The sequence below is a fragment of the Anopheles nili genome, chromosome 2 (assembly GCF_943737925.1).
Source record: "Anopheles nili chromosome 2, idAnoNiliSN_F5_01, whole genome shotgun sequence".
NCBI lineage: Eukaryota > Metazoa > Arthropoda > Insecta > Diptera > Culicidae > Anopheles > Anopheles nili.
In genome coordinates, this window is record NC_071291.1 from 77,243,963 (window position 1) to 77,267,648 (window position 23,686).

Sequence of the window (23,686 nt, forward strand, 5' to 3'; positions counted from 1 at the left end):
ACAGTTTTAGACGTTGATATTCGTGCTGATTAGTATTGATTTTATGTGAGCTCCTTTATTTATATGCACTCCAGGTGCCGGTGCGTCGCTCTTCGCACCGTTGCCACCGGAGTCCTTCTTCGCTGGTTCACTTTCGGGCCTCGGCCGAAGCCATACAGTGAAGCGAAGCTCACCGGACCGCTCCGGCACGGTACTTATATATTATAATTTCAAATAACGGCCCAGAGAGCGATCCAATGAGCCTCCTCTTCCTCGGGTGGATGAGACCAAATGAAATTGGAATATTGAGAAAAAGGTTAAGTTAATGCATATGCACTCTCCCTCGGCTCACTCCGCTCGCCCAGCGGCCCCATCCGGTTCCGTATCCGCTTGGAAATGCAGAAATATTTGCTCTCTAATTGTGCTTGAACCTCGAAGGACGAGCGAGCAGAGACAGGGGTCGGGAAACGTGGGCACCGCTTCTGACTCCTTCTAGCACCGCAGAAACGGAACCGGGCTGTGTGCCGGAGCGCAATAAGAAGCCACCAACCCTCTGGCTAGCCGGAAGCGGGCTTTGGATATGGCTGTAGTTGTTGTTTATGCGCCATTATGTACGGCCAGAAGGACACAAGGGAAGGTCCCGGTTTGGGGGCAGGCATGCCCGTGAGTGGGCATTTCGGGGATGGATTTTCTAATTCTTACACTTTTCCCAGCCCCCATGCCGTCCGTGCGTCGCCTCTCGTCCATCCATTGCAAATTATGTACATTTATAATTGCACCCATATCTGCAATACAATGCTAATATCAATTTGATTGCATCTGTGTGCGGCATTGTGTGGGCGTGTGTGCGTGCGAGTGTGCTCGTAGGGATGTGCGTGGTGTGTTCTAGCGTTCCACACCTTCGCCTTTTCCTCCCGGGACTCCAGCACCGACCCCGGCGGCTCCTCATTCGTCTTTCGGAAAAGCGCCGGCCCCCTTTTTTTGCCCTACACCGCCGGCCATGGCTGGCCGCATGGCGCAATACTTAATTACGGTGCCGCCTAAGAAGAGTGCATTTCATAATCAGAATAATAATGCCATCGATGGGCTCCGAGACGGGCCAGCTTTGGTGGGCAGAGAGAGGAAGTTATTTTTTATTTATTTGCGGGTGCATTTTCCAATTTCCATTCCCCAGCTGGTGCCGGAGGCGGCTGGTTTGCGAAGCATTGCAAATTTATCCTTTCGAAAAAGGACATGAACGGCATGTTTTACATGCAGTTCGACCTGCCTTGGCCCGGTCCGGCTCTTGTGCAGCGCCAATTAAATGCTGCTCATGCTAAGGAAATTAGACAATGCGAACGAGGAATCATCAGGCAGGGCGTTGAAAGAGTTTATATAACTTTTAGATTAAGCACTCATTTAAATTTGTTATTGAACATTAGTAATGAATACTTCTCATAATGATGAATTTCGTTCATAAAATATTTTTATATGTTATTTCAAATTTACTTGACAGTTTAAAATTATATAATTTACTATAGACAGAGTTGATAGTCTATCAGTTTGCGTGTTTAACGTTTAAACCGTTCCCATCCTTCGAAATAGTTATGTGGAACAGGTTGTTTATCATGAGCAATTTATCTATAATTCTCTTTATTAAGAAACACGCCCGGAAGACCATGATACAAAGTAGTTCACCTCCGCTCTCGTTTGCCTGCTCGAGCTGCCTTTATTATCCGCACATGACGATGCAGTTGCGGCTGCACCAGAACGTGCCAGAATCCCAGGCGACGGGCAATTGTTGGAGGTACATTGAGTGCATCAAAAATCGCAATAATGAATCTAGCATTCGAAATCGGGCCGAGCTACCTCTTACTGGCGCTCCCGGTGACCCGGGGAGTGCCACTTCCGAGTGCATGCTCGAAGAAATTACGTGCATCTAGCTGTATACGTGTGTGTGTGTGTGTGCGTGTGGAAGCAAACCCTCGAACCTGGGTGGAGGAGAGGGAACGCGAAGACGTAAAATGCATCTCTTTCGGTCCGGGAAAAGGAGCTTTATGCTAATTTCGCAACACACCCCACAGTCGTCCAGGTGAGGAGCGAGGAGCAGGAAAGTGGGCGATGGTGGGGCATGTTGGCCACTCAAGCTCCCTTTCCTCCTTCGTTTCACTCACCATCACTCGCATCCTTGCCACGGTACTGTATCGCTTCCCAATCGATACGGTCATGGATGTGGCAAAAGATATATTTCGCATGAAAAACGAGCGGTTCGATCTTTCCGCAAGCTCCGGCACACACAACCATACACGCGTGCACACACGTACGCATATAAATATGCACATGCACCTGGTACGCCCCGGTGCATCCTGCGCCGTAGTCCAGACCCCGAACGGAACGCGACGTCAGCAAAAAGGACGACGAGCCCGAGGACGCTCCGAACGAACCCGGCAAGCGCAAGTTGTTGTGGCGAGGTGCGTATTGTGCGATTGTAGTTTATCCCGGCACACATACACCGGGCAACGTACCCGGTGCCGCGGCACGTCCTGCCAACCGGTGCCGCCTCACGGTACGACACACGGAAGGCGAACGGAAATCCAACCGACCCAAGAGTCCACCGAGTCCTGTCTTGCTGCGGTGTTCCGGTGGACCGAACCCCGGTGAGGAGCGGCCCATCGTCGTAGATATAATATTGAACAAGTTTAATAAGCTTGTTTTCTAAACATAATTAATGCATTATAATTTATATCGCATTTTGCAACATGCACACGATCCCGGGGTGCTCGATGGTCCGGGCTCGACCGCATACATACATAAAGCGTGCCGGGGCGTGGGAGCCGAACGCAAGTGAACGCATGGCAGGAGCGGATGGGTGGTGAGAGGTGCCGGAAGAAAATTGAAAACTCACCAAAAATGTTGAGCCACCAACCATCAAGAGGTCGTTCATGTGAGGAAGTGTTGTCCCTGGCGCAACCCCTTGCACCCGTGAGGGAAAGCGTGGGTTGGGTGGGCAAGGGAGAAAGGATAGTGTTTGCTGATGGTGTGGGGGTGCCGAGAGGGGTACCATGAAACAGGACGAAACAGGCTGGTGGGGTTAAAAGTGAAGCGCAAGAAAAGCACACAGCAAAGACCAAGTGACCGGAACTCGGAGAGACTGGTCCTTCGTTGCAAGAGTGTCGGAATGGGGTGGGTCAGATGGCTGGTCAGACGAAGCCGAGGGGCTCTCTCTCTCTCTCTTTCGCTTCATCTCACTTACTGTCTCGCTCACTCACGCTCCACTCCCTCGGAACTGGAGGTATTATCGTGGCGACAGTATTTCTTGCGCTCCCGATGAATCGATGTTCCCGAAGCGAGCGATGAGTAGTGCGAGTGAAGTGGAAGGATGGCAAGGATTTTCTGCATCGAACGCCGAACCTTGGACGGGGGCACAGGTGGGCAGACGGTGGAAAATCCCTGATGGAAAACTATGACGTGCTGCGTCGGTGGCGACTGACCGTTGCGTCGCCGGAGAATGGGCGAGGAAAATAAGTATTTATTCGCCAGGTTGTCGGTCCATAATTGATGGGGAGTGGAAAACCCATGCGTGGCCGATGCATTGCTACGGCTTTTCCCGTGCGTTCCCGCTAGCCGATGAATGCATAAGCGATGCACATTAATGTGTGTGCGTGCAGTTTCAAATACAATAAGTCCCATAAGAAGGTTGGGCAAATGATGCATCATTACTATTCATTGGAGAAACTTTACTTAATCAAAATGTATGAGTAATCAACATGTGTTAACCTTTTGTTGGGATTCGAAGCAATAGGGAAACAAATAAGCAGCTAGTGATCTTTTCCGTCAAGCACTGTAAGGGAAGCAGCAAAAGGAGCGGACCGCATTACAACCCACCTCGGTTGCAAGATTCCTCTAATCCTTGCTTCGACTGCCATCTCTTTCTCTCGTCGACCAGGGGCTACTTTCTTACGACCATGCTCTATGTTGCATCCTGCAACCCACCTCTACAGGACATTGTAGCATATTAAAATGCCTACGGAGAGTAAAGTTCTGTCCGAGTGATGCGAGGTGGGACGCCGTTCGAGAGTGGAATTTAAAGAAATGCACACATTTGACAATCCCACCTCTCTTGTCGGAAGTGCAAGGACAGGACTCGTAGATGTCCTCAATCCCAACTCCCATCCGACCCACGATTCTGTTCGCGGTTGGCGGTTGATCTATAAAATAATTTTGTGTTTAATTTTAAAATGGTAAGTAGTAATGTCCGTCGCCTGCCCGAGTGGCCATTCTCGGTACCTGGTGGAGGAATCGGCCGAACGCAAATGAAATTATAGACTGACCAGCTCTAGGCCCGGGGCATGGGAAGGGAAATCATTGGAAACAACTCCTCCGCTCCGGCCACCAGGACAGGCCGCTTGCGTTCGTGCACGAGGGACGGACACGTTGTCGGCTGTTTTTAAATGCAACACCCTGTTCCTATTTCACCCCATGGTCTCGTGGTTCACCCTTCTCCCACTCGGAAGGGGGAGGGTGAGTGAGAGTAAGGTGTGGAATGCATGAAAATACATAACACTCCAGGACGGCCACCCACACACTCGGGAAGCGCGCGCGCGTGAAGAAGCGACTGCGGCCCGTCCGAGACGGACCTCGAGCTTGGGCGAGTCCTGTCACGAAGGGTGGCCGGGGGGGGGGGGGGGCGCGTGGCAGGCCAGTTCTCGAATCGAATCGAAAGGATACGGCCGGCCACCCGGCACACGTACACTGCAGCACACGTACACGAGCAAGGAAATCGCCCATGTGTGTGCGGCGGCTACGACGATGAGTCCTTCGTCGTCGGAGAGCGGAAGGACTCGATTCTGCCTTCGGAGGACTCGCCTGGCCAAAACTGGCCACGTGTGCGAACGAGCAGGACAGTGCACATAAAATGTACGATGAGGCCACTGGCACACACACTCGCACACATGCGCACGTACCGGCAACACACGGAGGTAGCATTAATATTTCGAAATGAAGCTCATTTGCATTTAAATAAGGTGGCGAGGGTTCGTTCGAATGCGGACTTCTCCGGACGGGGCCTCGGAAAACCGGCGTCGACGTCGTCGTCGTCGTCGTTGTCGGGGAGGCATGAGCAGAGGACCAACGGCGAAGGACATGGAACATGCGGGCGTGCTGGTGCGAGCGGTAGACTAATTACTGTAACAGTATGAAATTTAGGGTAAAGATGGCAAAAGATGTTGCTCGTCGGTACGGTACGGTTCGGGAGGGTGGTGGGGGATGGGTGGTAAGGGGTTGGGTGGAAGGTTTCGCATAACAACATAAACCATGCATCGATTCTGGAGCCTCTGGCCACCACCACGGGCCTCCTGCTCCCGATCCCAGACTAATGTCTAATCGATTGGGAAAAGTTGGGCCAACGATGTTGGGGGTGGCGCGCGTGAGGAAAGGAGTTGTTCCCCCCACCGCCTCCCTCAGAAAAGTGCAACCGTTGCACTCGCTGGTGTGCGTGGACAGTCTTCCCGACAGCTGTGTGTGGGTGCCCCCTGGGGTGAATGGATGCGAGAAATTATTGACCGCCGGCCTCCATTACTGGCCAGCGAATGCACATTTGCATCCATTTCGGGAGGCCTGCTCGGCGAGAGCGGGCACACTAATTAAAAACTTGTCTCAGGGTGCAGGGGGTGTACACTGGATCCGACGAAGACCACCGGCGTGGTCCCAAAGGGCACCGAGTCCTGCGAGCGAGTCCTTCCAAGCGGTCACGTCTCGCAAGGCCCAACAAGGAATACATTAAAACGAGTCAGGCCCTGTTCGAAGATGGCTCAATGCGGTTCGTCGATAGCGCCCTCGTCAGTCTGCTCTCGTCACCGGGCCCTTGGTTGGGGTCGCGCAATCGCAAGATCATCACCAACGGCTGTTTATTTCGATTTATTTCCTACCGGCCAGCCTCCCATCCTCGAAAGGGCCCGGTGAGTTTTCTCTTTTGATTCGTGAATTTAAACATTCAAATGAGAACCAAATCGGCCCGAGTCGGCGCTCCCGTTGCTTGCCCTCGCACCCAAGAACCCTCGACCCAGGCCCGGGAATACGACGGGTAAAAAATCAAACAAAACTTTTATTCCGATTCCCCTCCGCTCGCTCCGCTCTTCATTATGTTTGAGGAAGAATAATCAATTTTATTGAATTTTAAATGAACTAATTAAAATTTTAAAAGTTGCTGCCTGCCGCTCCCGGCCCGGAATGTGTTTAGTGTGCATGTCTTTATTTTTGCCTCGTCCGACGTCGTCGGGCCGTGGACGAAAACTATGTCTGGCATTGTGTCCTGTCGCTGTGTTCGCCCGCGTGAGCGCCGATCCAGCCTCGAAGCTTATCTTTTGCCCGCGCCACCGTAAATCGTCTCCACCGTTTAGTCCTGGTTAGGGAGAGCTTCAAGGGTGGGTTGTGATGAGGTATGGGGAGATCGAAACAACCCGCCGGAGCCCACCGTCCCACCAGAGGACTCGTTCGGACTCGTCTTCGGCGCTCGCTTCACTCATTCCGCATTCAGGAATCAATTTAAATTAAATCAACCATTGACAAAACAGTCACAACAGCAGCAGCAGCAGCAGTAGCATCAACAGAAGCAGCACCAGCGAGCAGCACATCATGACTTCACGATAATTCTTCATCTGTAAGCGTATGCGGCAATAAATTACCCTTCCTTCCGGGCGCTGGCCGACGATGGCGACGAGGACGATGACGACGAGGACGACGAGGACGCCGAGTGGTGTAAAGTTTTGGGAAGCAGCAACCTTCGCCTCCTTCAGGTTCGGTTCGGTTCGGTATGTACATCTCAGCCTCTTCTGCCCTCTTCCCTTCCTCCTTGATCCCGCCTACTACCTACTCTTTGAGCGGGTGAAGGAACTTTAAGAAGTGGACCATATGAAGTAAACGGCACAGATATGTACATACACAAATTCAAGACATCTGACTTCCTTCCTGCACTGACCAGCGGCCGAACCGGCCAGATCCGGGCTGCTATATTGCCGGAACCTATCCTGCCCATTGTTCCCGCCTTCATCTCCACACAACCCCCCCCCCCCCTTCTCAAACTCTTCCAGGGGTGGAACATCACCCATTTAAAGTACATAGCATGGTTAGCCAAAGTTTCGACGCCTGCATTAGAAAACTCCTTCGACCGTTCGGCGCAAAAGCCCCGTTTCGCCTTTCCGGTTCCTTCCCTCCCCTCCCCTCTCTCCCTACCCCCATAACCAGAGACATGGGTTTCCTGTCCGCCTCCCTCCGAGTCCGAGACCGATGGGGCTATAAATTGAGACGAAAATCAAATTATACCAAACGTAAGAAAAGGAAATTTTAGGAGGATTAGTATTTCTCATTAATGCAAAACTATGGCTTAATTGGAAGCCATACACAATATTTCCCCTGCTGGCCACGCGCACACGTACACGGCTGCTGTTCGTGTGATGGTTCCCACCCCCTACACCGCTTTATGTATTATCGTTATCATTATTTTCATTATTTCCTATGTAGCTCGCCAGGACGTAGCGTTTAAGATAGTTTCCATCACCTTCCTCGGGCGTCCAGTGGTCCAGCGGTCCAGATTAGAACAGTCCTTGCCGCAGTCGCAGGTTCGATTCCTTTCCCGAGCGGCCACCTGTCCTGGGTGGTCCGGTCCGCTGCGCCCTTAGGGTGGTGCGAGAACATTCGAACATCGACGACGACGACGACGACTGCTTCCTGCCTGGACGAGCGACGAGAGCGTTTTCTCCCCGGGCAAGATCATCTTTACTCTTTCCGAAGGTGGCGTCTCGTGGGTGGCCAAGAGCGGTAGGGTGGGTTTTCCACACCAACCCCGTGAAACCGGGAGTCTAAAGTTTCTCCTGGGGGGCGCAAAAGGATGCTCACATTCCGAACCGGCGGGTATTCCTTGCCGATTGCGCCCCCAAAATATCCCTGCCGCCGCCAAAAAGTGTTGGGGCGAGTTACCTAGGCTCGGAGTCTCGAAGCGGGACATTGTCCATCTCGAAAAGGATGCACGGTTCTCCTACCCATCCCAACCAAAGCCGGCTTCAAGGAGCTCGGCGGCACCTTTCGCTCGAATGCCTCGAATGTCGTCCTGAACCGTGCAGGAGGCCGAGGGAAAACATTATCTAATTTTCAGATTTGCTTTCGCTCTACAATAATAATATGTAAATCTGTTTATGGGCGCACGAAGGTCCCTCCCCACGTCTTTCCCGCATCCGCCACCTCTCCACACCGAGAAGGGCTCGGGAGTCTGGTGGCGAAAAGGAAACGAGAAAGGACGAACCGTTGGCCTCAGCTTGCGAAAGCGGTGCGGTTTCTCGAGAAGAAGGTTCGCATCACCGTCCTGGGTGGGAGTAGGTGGTTGTGTGGGTGGAAAGGACGGAGGAAGTTGGAGCTCCACAAGAGTTCTTCTCACGTTCCCCTGTGTCCCCTGTGCTGGTGGTGGAGATCGTCTATGATAACACCCGTCCAATAAGGCGAGCGCGTCTCCGTGAAACGGGAGCGAAGGAAAGACAGCCGGGTGGACCGAATCCCGGCCAACCGATGGATCGGGTCAGGGACAGGAAACTGCTCCATGTACATCCCGTCTTGTGGCTAAGGGCGACTGAAGAACCACCTCGGGAACCGCGGGAAGGGGCTGCAAATGCTTAAAACCCCGAGACAACGTAATTGTATCACTGATTAGTAATTTAAGGAGGAAGCATCGCCTGAGACAGACATACACACATCCACTCACACTCACAAACCTACACCGGTGCCCGGTTTGCAGCGTTTGACAGTTTTATTCGTGCGGGTATCCTTTTCACCTTGCGAGGGGCCCAGATTTATGTACCTTTATGTCGTTGAAACTTATGCAGGTTTATCTGACGGGTAGAGGGAAAACGTCGCGCTATTGAACGTGTTTTGTTTGGGATAACATTATTCATCCATTTTGTTGAATAAACCTCTAAATTAGAAGGATCTTTAACTGCCCCAAGATAGGCGGGATATTATTCGCTCAATACTTATAATTAGCTAAAACGCATAAACACATGATTCGCAATAAACGAATGTGATCTCGAACATAAAGCATTAGAAAAGGTTCGCCAAAACACCGATTCTAGATAAAAGCCTGCTAATCACATGTTTCTAAGCGCAGTGAAGATCAATCAAAGTCCTCAATTCGCAAAAACCCTACCATTTCGGATCGTGCAAAGACCACGAAATGGACGGTGAAACACAGAAATCCTCTTGTCAGGATCCTTCTGCCCATTTCCCTCGCTCCGTCCCGCCAAACGGTGGATCGAGAACTGTGTCAACTTTATCCATTTTAACCCATCTCCCGGCAACCGTTCACCGGTTTCGTTCGACTTAATCCGTATCCCATTGATATTCTCCGAGCGGCTCGAAGGAATAAGAACACACATGCGGGAAAAGCAACACCAAGCAGCAACAACGTGAGCAGGAGACCAAAAAAAGACCCCAATTCACGAAGGAGCAGCAGCAAAGCCGCCCAGCGAAGCGCGAATAAAACGGGACGAAACGAGCAACGACTTGATTGACCGACCAACCATCCGGCGTGTTAATCGCGCGAAACCGTTGGCTTACGGCAGCGCAGCAAAAACAAAAAGGGAGCGACTTCAAGATTCCAAAACCCTTTCGGGGGCTCGCTAGAGCGCGCCAAATATGCTGCACGACTCCGGGAGGCTCCGGGAATGTGATGGAAACTGGCTCCAAACTCGCTGACGACTCCAACTGGGCTTGGCTCGAGTCCAGTGCGAGTATGTGTGTGTGTGTGTTTTTATGTGTGCTAAATAATTAAAGCACCCACTTACATTCCATCGATGATCGCGCATATAAATATGTTACATGCGTTCTGTGCCCTCGTTGCCTAAGGGTGTGTGAAATACAAAAGAAATAAAATCCAAATTATCATACGGCCCTCCCCTGTGTGCCGTGCCCTTCCTATCCCGGGGTGCAGTAAGTGCATCTACGGGCGCACTCGCTTGTCGTTCCTAAGCCTGCGCGAGCCCACACCGGCGATCCCTGTTTTGTTGTTGTTGTTGTTGCCCCATTCGATCGAGGCACCATCGGCCTCCATAATTGTGCTCGCGTGAATGGAACGCAGCGCAAAGTCGAATGCGCGCGCGCGAGCTCTCACAAATCCACCCTTTCGGAGCCACAGGCAGGCAGGAGCAGTAGGAGGAGGGCCGGGTCAGAATGAATTAAAAGCGGAACGGAGCGTTGAGACAAAATATGGCCAAGACCCGACCGGGCAAGATGCGAGAGCGCGAGACGCGAAACGCGAACATATTAAATAATTAATTTTCTAGAGAGCAATAAATAATTTGAAAAATTCGCCTGTCAAACGCTGCGGCCCATTCGGCATTCCCGTCTGCCCCGCCTTGGCTGGGTGTCAGAATGTTGGCCAGAATTCGCTCGCCTGCGCGATTCGAAGTAAAATTGCACAAACAACACACACACATACACACAACTCGGCCCCACGTTGGTCCGGGCGGGAGTCCTTCGGAATGAGGAACTGAAACAAAAACTTCAAGACAAAACATTAAATCATCAGCGCGCGAGGGCCCGGCTGATGTGTGTGCGTCCGAGTGCGGACCCCCAATAATGGGGCTTATTTAATTAATGCTTATAAAAGTTCACCTATAATAATTACTAATTATATTAAGCAGCCTTCCCGGAATCGGGTGCAGGACGGCGAATGGGAAGCGGCGAACGCGCAAGAAAACCGCACCGAAACATAAATCGCAAGAATGGCCTTGCATTTATAATTACATACGGAAACGCGAACGCTCGATCCGGTCCAGCGAGGAGTATTGAAGGAACTGCATTAACCCTTGAATGAAATCGCGGAGGTCGCCCATGAGGTCGTCTGTGTGTTTGTTTCGAAACAATTCGATTGCTATTAGGAGCCTTTTCAAAATCTGCCAAATTTGTATTTTTAGCCAAATTCTAACTCACAAGGGACGCGAGGCGAGCAGAAATTTCTTTTAAAAGCCTAAAACAAACGCATTTTTATTAACGCTAGCAATTCTCTTTCAAAAAATTCGTTGGACAGTATAGAACAAATAAGTAACCCATCGTCAGCAGTCAATCGTCAGGCGGCATTCGACACAACATAATGCCAAACGCAGCATAACGGCACCGTTCTCGCAATCATCACGGCAAACATCACCGGCGTAAGCTAATAAAAGTCGCCTGCAAACGCGAGCCCACGAGCCCTTGTTCTCCCCTTGATGCAACTCCAAGCGGCACAGGAAAAAGAAAGCAAAACCACCTTAACGCAGACGACTCTAATAGAAACAAAAGGGAGAAAAAAATGGCAACACAAAACGCAAAAAAAGCGTACAATTTGTTCGAATACAAAACGGAACCGATGACAAATAAAATCAAAACGGAAAACAATACGCACGAAAAATAGAAAACAATCAACCGGAGCAAACAACGAAACGAGTAAACGCGCTCATCTCATTGCTTCCCGCTCCGGTGAGGGACGTCATCGTAACGGCACACGAATTCTAGCAGAAACATACATTTATGGATATTATATTTCCTCTCAACCGGTCCTAGTGTTTTTTTGTGCGACTTCTCCACCCACCGATCGGTGCGTGCATCGCTGGAGGGCATCCTTTTGCGAAAGGTAGCTAGGATCGAGCGTTTTGCTCGCTTCTTTTTAGCTCGAGTGCATCCAGTTCGCGTTGAGGAAACAAACACTTTTCCAGAGATGGAGTGAATTGATTGATTTTTATGGATATAGATACTGCAAATGCAGCGCAGGGTTATACGGCACCGGAGTTACATGCCCCGAACATACGTAGTTGGTAATTTTCATCTACAAGCAGCACTCTCGGATGTGGAAAACTATCCACTGCCGGTGCCATCGTGGTTGGTCGGAAAAACTACACAAATTTTGGTACCAAAAATTATCGCTTCGAACTGAAACCCTTTCGAGAGCGTTTGGCCCTTTGCGAAAGTTTCGCTTTCACCCGCGGACCTACGGATGTTCTGGTGTTGGGTGAAAAGCACGGGAAAATGTGCATTCCGCGTGCAGTTTCGATGGTCGGACACGTTCTCGCGCACAAGGACGAAACAAAAACGAAATTCGCGCCCGTGAGGGTTGGCGCCACAAGGACGATCGGAAGGGCACGATATGGTCCACTCGCGGTGGAACCTGAAGTTGGTCGGATTGCAATCCTCGTACAGCTTCCTTTCAGTGGCGTGGATATCGCAGCAAATGGGTGGGATGGAAAATTGGTTTGTTTATAAAGGCACACTGCATCCACCCATCGGGCAATGTATTCTTGCGACTGCCACTGTCTCCCATCCTATGGAATGCTCGCAACAAAGGACGTTAAAAATATTACTCAAAAAAAGAAGTGTTACACTTTCACTCGATTATGGCAGGATATTCTTCGCAGTAGCACTGTAAAAGTACGTTTGTAGGAAGTGTACGAGCAGTGCGACAGTTGCATCAACGTTTTTGTTTCAGCTCATAGAATTATACACCGAAAATTGGTCAACAGCTTTTTCTTTGTTTCTAAAACATGTTTTCGAATAGAAATTAAAATTTGTGAATATTCAAAAGATTTTGAAAAAGTTATTCTACAAGATGTTCATAAATCTCTAAAAATTGCCCACTTTGGAGCCGGAATAATTTTAATAGGTTATGCTAGTATTCTTGAAATGCACATATATTACACAGCAGGTTAGTACAATAATGAACATGTGTATGACAACGAAACTCAGCTTTCCAAATTTCGTTCATTTTTACCTTTCGATCGGCGGCCCAGATGCGAGACGGCTGCTTTATTTGATTTAACTCCCATTCCATGCATGTATTTAGCTACATGTTTCGATTGTTTTCCCGAACAGTCGCCAGCAATACCAAATTGCCCCGCTATACAATCGATAAAGGACAAAGCGCCGAAATTGGAAACAACTTATGTACTTCGGGGTTCCGTTCGGAGTGGGAAAAAAGAAGCAACCAATCTTCGCATAATGCCTACATTAAACAAAAACGAATCGAAAACAAAACACGGTGAGCAGAGAAAAAAACGAAAGGAAACAAACGCTCCAGCCTGCCGGTGGCCGCGATTTGTCCCGAAAAAGGGACACCTCCCCCGGACGCACACTAATGGAATGGTGGCATTTCCTATCGAAAAACCAGCGAGAGAGTCAATCAGTCGCCTCGCCGGACCAGCGCAAACATTTCGTCCTTCGCGCGCGTGCAGCGCGTAGTAAATCAAATGGAGCTCGTCCTGGCGGATGTGCATATCCTGTGGGTCCGAGGGTTCTATGATGGAAACGGGCGGAAAATACGAGCAAGATGAATTCCGCCAGACTGACGGGCTGACACCGGCCAGAAGCGCCAGCAGATGGTCGAGCTGGTGGAAAACAGCATCGAAGGAATGGGGGCCACAAAATAAAGGGCGCTCTTCTGCGTCATGCGCCCAAATAATGAGAAGCCATGCACGCGGGAAAACGGGACGCATCGGCAATATCGGCGATGAATTGGCGAAGAAAATAAATGTGAAAAAGGCGAGCAGAAAAAATACGCGGGGGAAAAGCTTTAGCTGACCCTCTCGCGCACGTTGAGGGCAGAGAAAAAAACGCCAAGGAATAGGGCCACTCCATTTTCCGAGCACCATGGCACAGTACGCATACGCATTGCGAGGAAGCATTCAAAAAAAAATTGTTGGACTCGAAAGTGGACAGTATCAGGCGATTGAGAGTAAAAAAAATCGTTCAACCCTCCTACCCGTACCGAGTTGGCTCCGTTCGCGACAGGTTCGTCCTTTTTTGAACGCGCGAATTCGTAACCCCCTGGTCGTCCCGGGACAATTTCCACACATCGACCCGAGGGAGCCATTGTTAAGCGGGTGCAGGAGAGCCGAAGGGGGTTAATACATAAATTTCTAGTCCGTGGAAAACAAATGCAATACCTAAACACACATCCGCACCCGAAAATGTCCCGAGAACCGCATGGGACAGCGTCGGGAAAATTCCCCAATTTTCACCGGCCAAATATGCGTGTTTGTGCTGCATCCATCCTTCAGCGGGCTCCCTACCTTCCTTGTGACCCCTTCCCTCAACTCAAGGGGTGACTTTTTTCGAGCCATTCGACTCAACCTTTGCAAGGACTGCACCGCAGGACGCGAGCTCGCAGTGGTCGTGCCAAAAAAAAAAGAGACACGTTAAACCGACTCGACAATAAAAAGAAAATGGAGCAAATTTTGGTAATCAGTCGATTTTCTTCTTTTTTGGTCTCACCCCTTGCGACTTCACCACCCGGTAGGGTGGTTTTCCGCGCACAAGGACAGCCGGCTGCAGCTGGACTGTCGTCCGGCTGATGTCCGGTTGCTCTCATGCCTTCTTTGTCTTTGTCTCTCTCACTCTCTCGTTCATTCAGTTTCGCGATTCGTTGTGTGTGCGTGCCTCGAGTCGATATAACACCCGTGGCTCCTACAACCCCTTTCACTCCAGGGAAAAGTCAACGGCCGGTTCTCCAACCCCACACTCTTGTGCCATATATAAATTGGAAAAGCACACATCGAGGAAAAATCGCATCCTTGTCGGAGCGGGACCGGCAGCGGGCCACAAAGGGTAGTAAGGAAATTGAGTTACGTCTGGTGGCGATCAGCGGGAAAATTGCCTCGGCGGGGCTCGAAGAGAAACGGGGGCTTCGCAGGATAAATGAAATCGAAAAATTGTACATGAATTCGCGAAGAAAAGAAACAAACAAAACCTCGCAAAATCGCCGAACGCATCGCACCCTCGCTGTGCCTCACACACACACGTGCTGCGCGTTGCGTGGGACTCGGCGGTGTATATTGCGCCAGCGTTGACCACTGAGTGGCACATACAAACACACACACACTGATCCCGAGAGCGAGATGTACATCGGTCGATTGTGCATTTTAAGAACGGGGAGCAAACCTTTTTCGCGAAATCGTCCTATCGCCGGCGAACCGTTGGGTTGCGAAAAGGGTTGCGTTTCACTTCCTTTTTTTACGCGGCTCTTTCTTTCCGACTTGCGTGTTCTTTTTCTCTCTCTCTCTCGCGCGCGCGCTTCCTCGTCCCAAACTGCTTGGTGTCCTTTTTGTGCGCTTTTTTTGTTTTGGTGCTGTCGCAATGCTCCCGGTTGGTGCCAGTTTTTCCTCCCGATCGGTGTGAGCGTTTGACCGTACGCGAGACACCCGCGAGTGTGGTCATTCGTGGTGATTTTAATGCTAGATAAACATTTACTGGGGAACGCGAGAAATTTCACATTTTTCGATTTCCCGGCTACGACTTCACGCTTTTTTTTTCTCACTCTTTCTCTTTCCACCGGAAGGGCATGTATTTTTTTCTGTTTTGGTTGGGCTCGTGAGGAAACGGGGCATACGAAAGCCGGAAAAGGATGGCGAGGCCACAGTTATTATCCTGGTGGCGGTGCAATTAAATCTATCATTATAAATAATGTTTAGGCGACATGGGGTCGTTAGAGATCGGGACCGCCGTTAAAAATGCTGGTGCCGACAGCCACATCGACACGGAACCGTATGTCGCCAAGTTGGCGTTATTTACATGCAGAGTGTGTGTCTGTGAGCTTGTGCTTTTTTTCTTTCCCGTCTTGTTTCGACTCATTTGGCCGATTCACGACTGGGTAGTCCTTAATTTAAATTACAAAAAAAAATCATTTTGCAATACACATTTCAACGTGGTGTATCTAAAATTTCATCCATTTCATCGGAATACACATTCGAGGATATGCGCCAGGGTATAGGACACATTTAGCGATGATAGAACGTTTTTCAACGATTGCAGACTATGATAAAACTACTGCTGAAGCAGGTTTAGGTCCAGTTAAAACAATCCTGCTTGAATTAAATGAAAAAATGATTTGCTCAAGGATATTGATAATTTTGAAAGTAATTCCAGATTTTCTATATTAATTTTTATTGTATTTCGTTTCCTGAAGCTATTTAGTCGAAGGATCCGTATTCGTTTTGTTTAAGGAAAAATAGTATATAGAATCCTTAAAGGTATAACGGTAGCATTTGCATCTTGTTTATGGATGCATCCTGCGAACGAAATACCACCACTTGATCGTGATCCTGAACGGACATGCCTGCAGCAAGGCAAACAATCGCCATCTTGATGCAACACAGGATCTTGTTCGCCCTCCCGAAAACTCTTGTCTTATTCAAATCAATCGATTCGGACGATGCTGCAGGAAGTGCACGTTGCACTTTCATAGCCTTGCGACTTTATGTGAGCGTCCCGAAAGTGTGCGAGCGTTGATCAAGAAACCCACCAAGTGATAGAGAGAGGAAAGGCCAAGCGGGAGCGAGAGAGAAAGAGACCGAGCGAACGAGCGTGTATGTGGGTGAGTGAGCTTAATTATGAGTAAATTAGAAGAACACTATATGCCAGTAATGCCTGCCTGCCGTACGGTGAATTGTGCGCACACGTACAAACCCCCACTCTCCACTATCCCTAACACCCCTTCCCAGCCCCCTCACGTGCCTCTGCTCCACTACCAGCGGAACTAGTTACCGGACGAGCTGACCAGCCTGGCATGCCCGGAGACGATGGCCGAAAGACATAAGACAGATAATATGCAGATAACTCGACTCTCGGCCATATTTCTTCTAGCCCGCATACAGACACACACCCGCCCCGGGCCTCCAACTCCTTTCCACCCCAACGAGTGGCCGAAATGATATGCTTCGAAAGATTGTACTGCTGTTCTATGTGCTCGGGCGAGCGAGCTAGCGTGTGTGTGTGTGTGTGTGTGTGATTGTAATGTTGTTAAGCTTATTTAAATTTTAAATTAAACTCAGCGTCGCCGTCATCGTCTTCGCCTCTGCCGGCCATGCCCATGCGAATGCAGCCCAGCGTTGCAGGCCCCTGCTGCGTCTAATGCAACCGATCGGAGGACTCAGGACCGAGCCCTAGATCTCGGACGCTTAGAGCAAGTTTGTGATCTTATTATCATGCACCGAAATCTGCTAGATATTGTTGGCCGACCGGCGTGTGGTTTCGATGTTGAATGTTTAATTTGCCCCCTTTCGGAAAAATGCCACCCCATCAACCCACCCCCAACGAAGTGCGGATTAATATTGCAGCTAATGGTGTTCGGTGCGTCTCGTGCATACCTCGTATAGCGTGGTTTTGCAGGACCTCGAAAGCGCTTCTTGCAGTGACAGATGGTCGAAAAGGGGTTGTCGCGTCGGAAACGTCACGTCGATGCATCGAATTAAGCGTATCATCAGATCAGCGTGAGAAATGATGGCGAGTGGAATGAATTATTGCGCACTTCTTCGAATGTCGTTTGCTAAAACAACACCGAACCTTTGGGGCATGCTTAGAATGAAAAATTCCCTTGGCCCTTTGTCGCGCCTGGGTGTGTCCCCTTCGACACGGGGGAGGGGTTGAAATTCCGTGCCACAACGGTTGCAATGAGGCCATCAACACCACCACCGGGGCTCGGCAATTTGGGCTTCACGTTATTTGCCGTTGCGCTTTGGTGGCTACTTGTTACGAGGTGCCGATTGGCGATTTATTTTCCCTCACTGCGTACCACCAATTACCCCTTCGATGGCGGCCGATCTCGTCTCGCGAGTTTCCACGACGGCAACGAAAAAAAAGGAGCCCTGAAAAGGGCGACGAAACGAGAGCGACATTGTACGTGTATAATTCTAAAATAATTTAACGTGCCATTTAATTCATTACTCATTTTCTCCTTTTCCATTATTTATTATTTATTATCGTGCGTATAATTTTCCTTCCGCTTCGAGGTTCCAGCGTTCCTTCCCCCTCTCCTGCATCGATCACGTCTCCACTCGTGGTCGCGGATTTATTTACTCTCCTTTTTAGCTGCCTCTTGCTGTTTGCATCTCCGGTAAGATTTTGCGCTCGAGATCGCGATCTCGCGGGGTGGTTATTAACTGTACCAGCGCGTTTCATTACATTTCTGTCGTTGAATGTAATATGGCAACATATAAATTAGCAATCCGCACAACGCGCAGCTCCCTCATGTGTGAGGACTAGGCTGAGTGGCGAGAGAGAGTAAGAAGATGAAGGAGCCGACCTCCAAGCATGCAGCTCCAATGTCGGATCAGGTCCAGGCAAACCCAAAGTACCAACCGACTGCGAGACGACCGCTCACGGGGACAGACGGGCCGGTCGAGTGGAGTCCCTTTTGGGAGCTTTTCTTCGACATCATTCCCTCCCCTTTCGAGACGGGAAAAAGGGGTGCAACTGAGGAGAGCACGAAGGCAAAGGCGAGAGCAGAGCGTAAAACAAAAACACGGCCAAGAAATGACAGCAAGACACAGGCACTGGCCGCGCGAATCAGCCTCAGCGCTCTGGTGGGGAAGGCGAAAGCATAAAAATTATTTAGTGGATGAATTAAAATTATATACATACACACTCACTTCTGTGCGGGGCCGCTGGCGAGCGGTCGCAACCGAGGGCCAACCGAAGGAGTTGCCGCCATGTTGCAGTTATAAAAATTTATTGAAGAAACGTAGGCGTGTGTAATTTGTAATTAATTATTAATGAGATGCATATGACGTTTGAAGCCGACCAGGGGAACCACGGGGATCGTGGAGGCGGATGGAGGTGGAATGCTAAAAAAACACGACCGCTAAATGAAAATAACATTCGCAGGGGCCAGCAGCCCGGTTCCCCAGCCCTACTCCACCAGGGATCGGCACCAATACTAGGACACACGCGCGCGTTGGCTACAAACTTGCGTATTAAATTATATCTTTCGACGCACTCACCGCCCTGCCCGTGTCCGCAGCCTTTCTTTAATTGTCCCTCCAGCATTGATCCACCCCTCCACCCATCAAACCTCACCCCTTCAACCCCCACGGTATCCGCGACACACGCGAAGCATGAGTCAGTGTGTTAGATATTCATTATGCGACTTCGCGGTTCTGCTTCGTGGGTCGCATTCAAGCGATCTGTTTGTCCTTTCTTTTCGCTACTAGCACCAGGCGCTACCCGCCAAAGAGAGAGAGGTCGATTGAAAAATAAGAAGCGCCAAACGGAGCGCGGAGGAAGAAAAGTAATTTGTCATTTGACACGATTATCGATTACCGCGTGCAACGAAGAGACCGCGGAGTTGTCGATCGGCGATCGAAAGCGGGCCCGATTAATTGATCGATCGATCGTTTCGAGTAGCGACGTACTCGGTTGTTCACGTTTAGTTTTGAGAGATGTTGCACTTTTGTGCCACGCCATTTGCCGCAACAGATATTAATGATCGTGATCGTTTATTTGAGGCATGAGCGATTGGGGCTGAGTGAGATTTTCAGCTTGTTGCTGAAGGTACCGAGCGTCGTGATGGACATTTTTCAGTTCCAACAGCTTTCAAAAGGGCTATGGTGATCCGATTGGCATGGGAAGTTGGAAAAGCTAAGGGAAAAACTTAAACATACCAACAAAAGAGACCTTTTTATCTTATTCATTTGCATTATCGACGACGACTGCTCGTCCAACGATGAATAGTCAATACACAATTGGCTGACAGTTGTTGTGCATTCGAGGAAAATCCAAAAAATCCTCACATTAAGGATAATATATTCAACGGCAAACATGAGCAACGGCGACCTATGTGCATCCGGCTGCACCCACCTGCATAAGGATACATAAATTCTTCACGAAAGTCGACGCCCTTCGAGAGCTGCCCTCGTCATCGGGTGCCCTACACCCACGTGCCCCAATATTATCTATTATCTATGGAAGCCCCACTCTTGTCTCCTTCTGTCCCAGCGCACCGCGCATTGCATTTTCTTTCCAAGGCTAGAGCGCCGTTCTCGGTCCGAGTGCTCGATAATGTTTCTTCTTATTGATTTGCAAAAGTTTTGCGATACAAACGCCCACATACACAAGCGGTAGAGGAACATACACACATGCACACACAAATACGAGCGCCCGAGGAGAGATAGTTTATCTTTCAAAATTGCAAAGTATAGTATAACATTTGCTGTTTTAATTATAAATCAATTGCATTTTGCTCTTCACTTTACATGGGGCACAACATGCACGACCGAGCCGGAGCCACCGACCCACCGAGCCGGCGTCGAGTGGGTCGGTGGGTGGGAAGCATATTTTAGTTGCAAAGTTTGCCACAAGTTGATGTCTATGTACGTGTGCACATATTTTCTTCCGCTTCCGCCCTCACCGGGGAAACCGCCTTCCTTGTGAGGGGTTGGAACGAGCACAATAGGTGGATTTTCCTGCTTCCTGTTGCAGTATTTCGTGTTTTTTCCCCTTCATTCTGTTTGTCTTGATTTTTCCACCCCTGCCTATTTATGCAACCGTCTTCTCTCGCCAATCGCGCACGCTCTCTCTCGCTCTCTCTATCTCTCGTTTTGTCTGTCCACCACCCACTTGCCACCAAGCATTCGAAGAAGGCATGGAAATTATTTACTTTCTCACTCCCGCGCATCGTGCGCCGGTGTGCAACCGATGTTTGAATTTGTGGTAATTTAATTTTTAATGAAGACATTTGCCCCCGGTATCGAGGCGCCCCCGAGACGACCCCCCAATGGCCGCCGGTAATTGGACCCATCGTTGCCGGTGGCCCTTTCGGATCAATAGTGGACCCGGGCGAGCGAACAGGCCACGGGAAACCGGCTGAAAGGGTGACATACGTCGCGGGTTGGCGTTCCACCTACCTCTATCTTATAGCTAATGACGCGATCGGTCTTCTCCGGCGCGCCGTAGTGTGCCGCGATCGCGTTCGCGTACTCCAGCTCCTTCCGGACGGTACTGAAATCATGACCGGCTCCTTCGCATGGCATGCTGATTCCTAACATTCCACAGTGGCTACTATTGTTGTTCTCGGGGTCCGTTCCACCGTCCTCCATATTCCATCGTTTCGTCTCAGCACGGCATCGTCGAAATCGGGAGCATTGTTGCCATCAGCGGGAAACCTTGGGTCCAGCTGCGAGAAAAGGAAACGGAAGCCAATCGGATGAGTGATGGTCGTGAAGGCACGTTCCAGTGTAACGCGGAAGTTATGCGAAACCCTAGGAGAGTGAAACAAAAATCACCCAAAAATTTAAATAACATCAAACAAACGCAAATGTTCAACAACGGCAGAATTCCTCACTGGCCTCGGGTTGCAGCGATCCGATTTTTCATGTGATAATCAACAACCGACCGGCGTTTCTTGAAGGCAAGCAGAATAGGTCTCCCCCCAACACATCGGTTGGAGTTGAAGCTAACCTAAGGGCTTGGAAAATAAGCATGCAAACCTCGCCTCGCTTACACCGTTGGCGACATAATGCGATCGGCATACACACTCACATGCCGTTCAAAATGCGGTCACTGCGAGAAGTCGGGCACTTAGCGTTCGTAGGGTGGGAGGGAAAAAAGGGCGGCGACGGCAAACGGGGTAGGGTAGGGAGGTAGGTAGGTGTGCTAGAACAAAAATAAAATGGAGAGAAAAAAGTGCCCACAACAAGCTCGTGTAACAAATAAAAATAACAGCAAAAAAGGCGAGCAGGCGAGACTCCAGTTTTAAAATTAAATCACATTAACGGTTACACACACGCGCAGGCACGCACACGCGCCAGCGGGGCCATGTACACGCGGTCAGTTGGCGCGTTTCGCGCGTGGGCAGTCCGGGTTGGAATGAATTAAGAATATGTGATTTTGCTGCCCTCCCCATACTGGTCACCCCTGGCGGTCCCTTCGGCCCCATCGGGCGCGGCCAGAGGTGGGTCACGGATACCCGACCCGCTACCGTGGTTCTGAGAAACGGCAGTCGAAGGGGAGCGGTTCCACTGCCGTTGGCATAAAATGGCAAATTAAATTAAGACAAGTTTTCTTTTGCCACGGTGCGAAAGTCGATCGAAAATGGACGAGGGATTGTTTTAAAAAAATGATACGTTTGTTCCCCACAACCTGGTAAGTGTGTTCAATTGACTTGCACGGTCGTTGAACATTTTTTATTGATTTATTACTTTTGATGGCAAATTGTACTCTCATAAAGGTTACCGTTTGATATAAAATATTGAATAATTTTTACAAATTATTATTGCAACAAATCGCTGCATATGCATTTACAGCGTTATGGGATATGAAGCATAATCAAATCAGAGCAGGGCCATTGATTTCGAAGAAAGAAATGACCCACAGCTGGGCGCTAGAACCAATCCGATCCAAGACCGGCCAGGGCGCCAACCGACCGCAAGATTACTGATCTATAAATCAACGGCTAATCACATGGAAACAATGTGCTAAAACCGGCATTCCAAAACCGGTAAAGATATCGCACTTTGACGCACACGCCACACGACCTCGTTGTCGACGTCGTCGTTGGTCGTTGGTCGCTGTTGTCGTCCGGCTGGAATGTGCAGCTGTGGTGCATTCATTTGCATGCACCTACTAGTGCATGTGTGTGCGTACGTGTAGGTGCAAGCTTGCGTCAAATGCTTTGCTTAATTACGCATCGCCGTACGTCACCGTAATGAGCTTCGATGTAAGTGGTTAATATTGCTTCCGTCCAGGTTCTGGAAGCTCCTAAGGGTGCGCCTTACGGGTTGCACCAAGCGCTCGAGGGGAGGAAAAATATATTTTAACTCAAAGAAAAGGGTTCAATTGACGCTTGCTGAAGCCCCGGGCAGGAAGGAAACGACGAGCGCTTGAATAAGCGGTGCGTAATGTTCATGCTGAGACCAGCACAAGCAAGGGTTTAGGCCTTCCCTCGGGATCGTGTTGATAAATGAATTTTCCCACCATTTTGAACATCAAAATTATACATCTTCACTAGGATAGAGCCAAGACGATAATGAACATCAGCTGCCCGTCCTCAAGGGACAAATTAGTTGTTGTTGTATGAGTTACCAGGTTGGGCTTTTGATTGTTCGTCAAACTGTTGCTTGGAACTGAAAATACCTTTGTTTCGTACGTCCGTTTGACGGCCTCATTGACACGTTACAACTCAAATTGACAAGCTATGAAACGGCCAATTCGATCGGCATTTGCAGCCAGCATTCCGAACGCCAACCCGAAGGACAAAATGCTGCCATACAGCCATGGCTAATGGCAGAAAATAAAGACTGACGGGCGATTCCAGCCATTACTCATCCTACGCCCGGTCCGAGGTTCTAAATGCGGAGAGATATTTCCCTTCCGATTTTTCGCACCTTCGCCATCGTCATCCAGGTGCGAAAGGGTACTCAGCTATCGGTTTTGCCCTTATCGCTTGCAAGCGAAGGGCCACCATGTCCGAGCTGCACCACCCAACGAAACGGGACGAAATCGTACCAACCCATTAGCCGATAAGGTTCCGAAGGAAAGCGGAAAGTAAAATTGCTACCAGTTTTATTTGCCTCTTTCCTTCCAAGCAACCCTCGCAGGTCGCCCTCAGCTCCGGCAGCAGATATGCGAAACAATCGAGACAACAATCACGGCTACACGTCGCCAAGGAAACGCAGCATAAATTCGCACGTGCTGCCCAACGGAGCCAGCACACCGGGTAAAGGGAGGTTAATTTGCAGCTGCCCTTGCCGCCGGCGAGCTGTGGGGTCTGGGAACAACCCGAAAGGGCAGCTTGCCGGCGAGGCACACATGGGCACACTGCTGACTCGAATGCCCGAGCTATCTAATCGGGGTGAGATTCAGCAACATCACACCACCACCGGGCCCTGTGTGGGGCCTTTGCCCGAGCGCCCGGGTGCGTGTGGGTGCGTGCGAGGAAAAAGCATAT

The 23,686-nt window shown here is 49.9% G+C and overlaps 1 protein-coding gene across 1 annotated transcript in view; it reads right to left on the reverse strand.

Annotated features, from left to right (window-relative positions):
- Positions 1 to 23,686, reverse strand: part of LOC128730702 (POU domain, class 6, transcription factor 2) — a 45,580-nt gene that overhangs the window by 19,998 nt on the left and 1,896 nt on the right. Inside the window, exon 2 of the mRNA XM_053823779.1 lies at positions 20,646 to 20,914. Coding sequence (XP_053679754.1) covers positions 20,646 to 20,837 — 192 coding nt within the window. The 5' untranslated portion in view covers positions 20,838 to 20,914. The remainder of the gene's footprint in view (positions 1 to 20,645; positions 20,915 to 23,686) is intronic.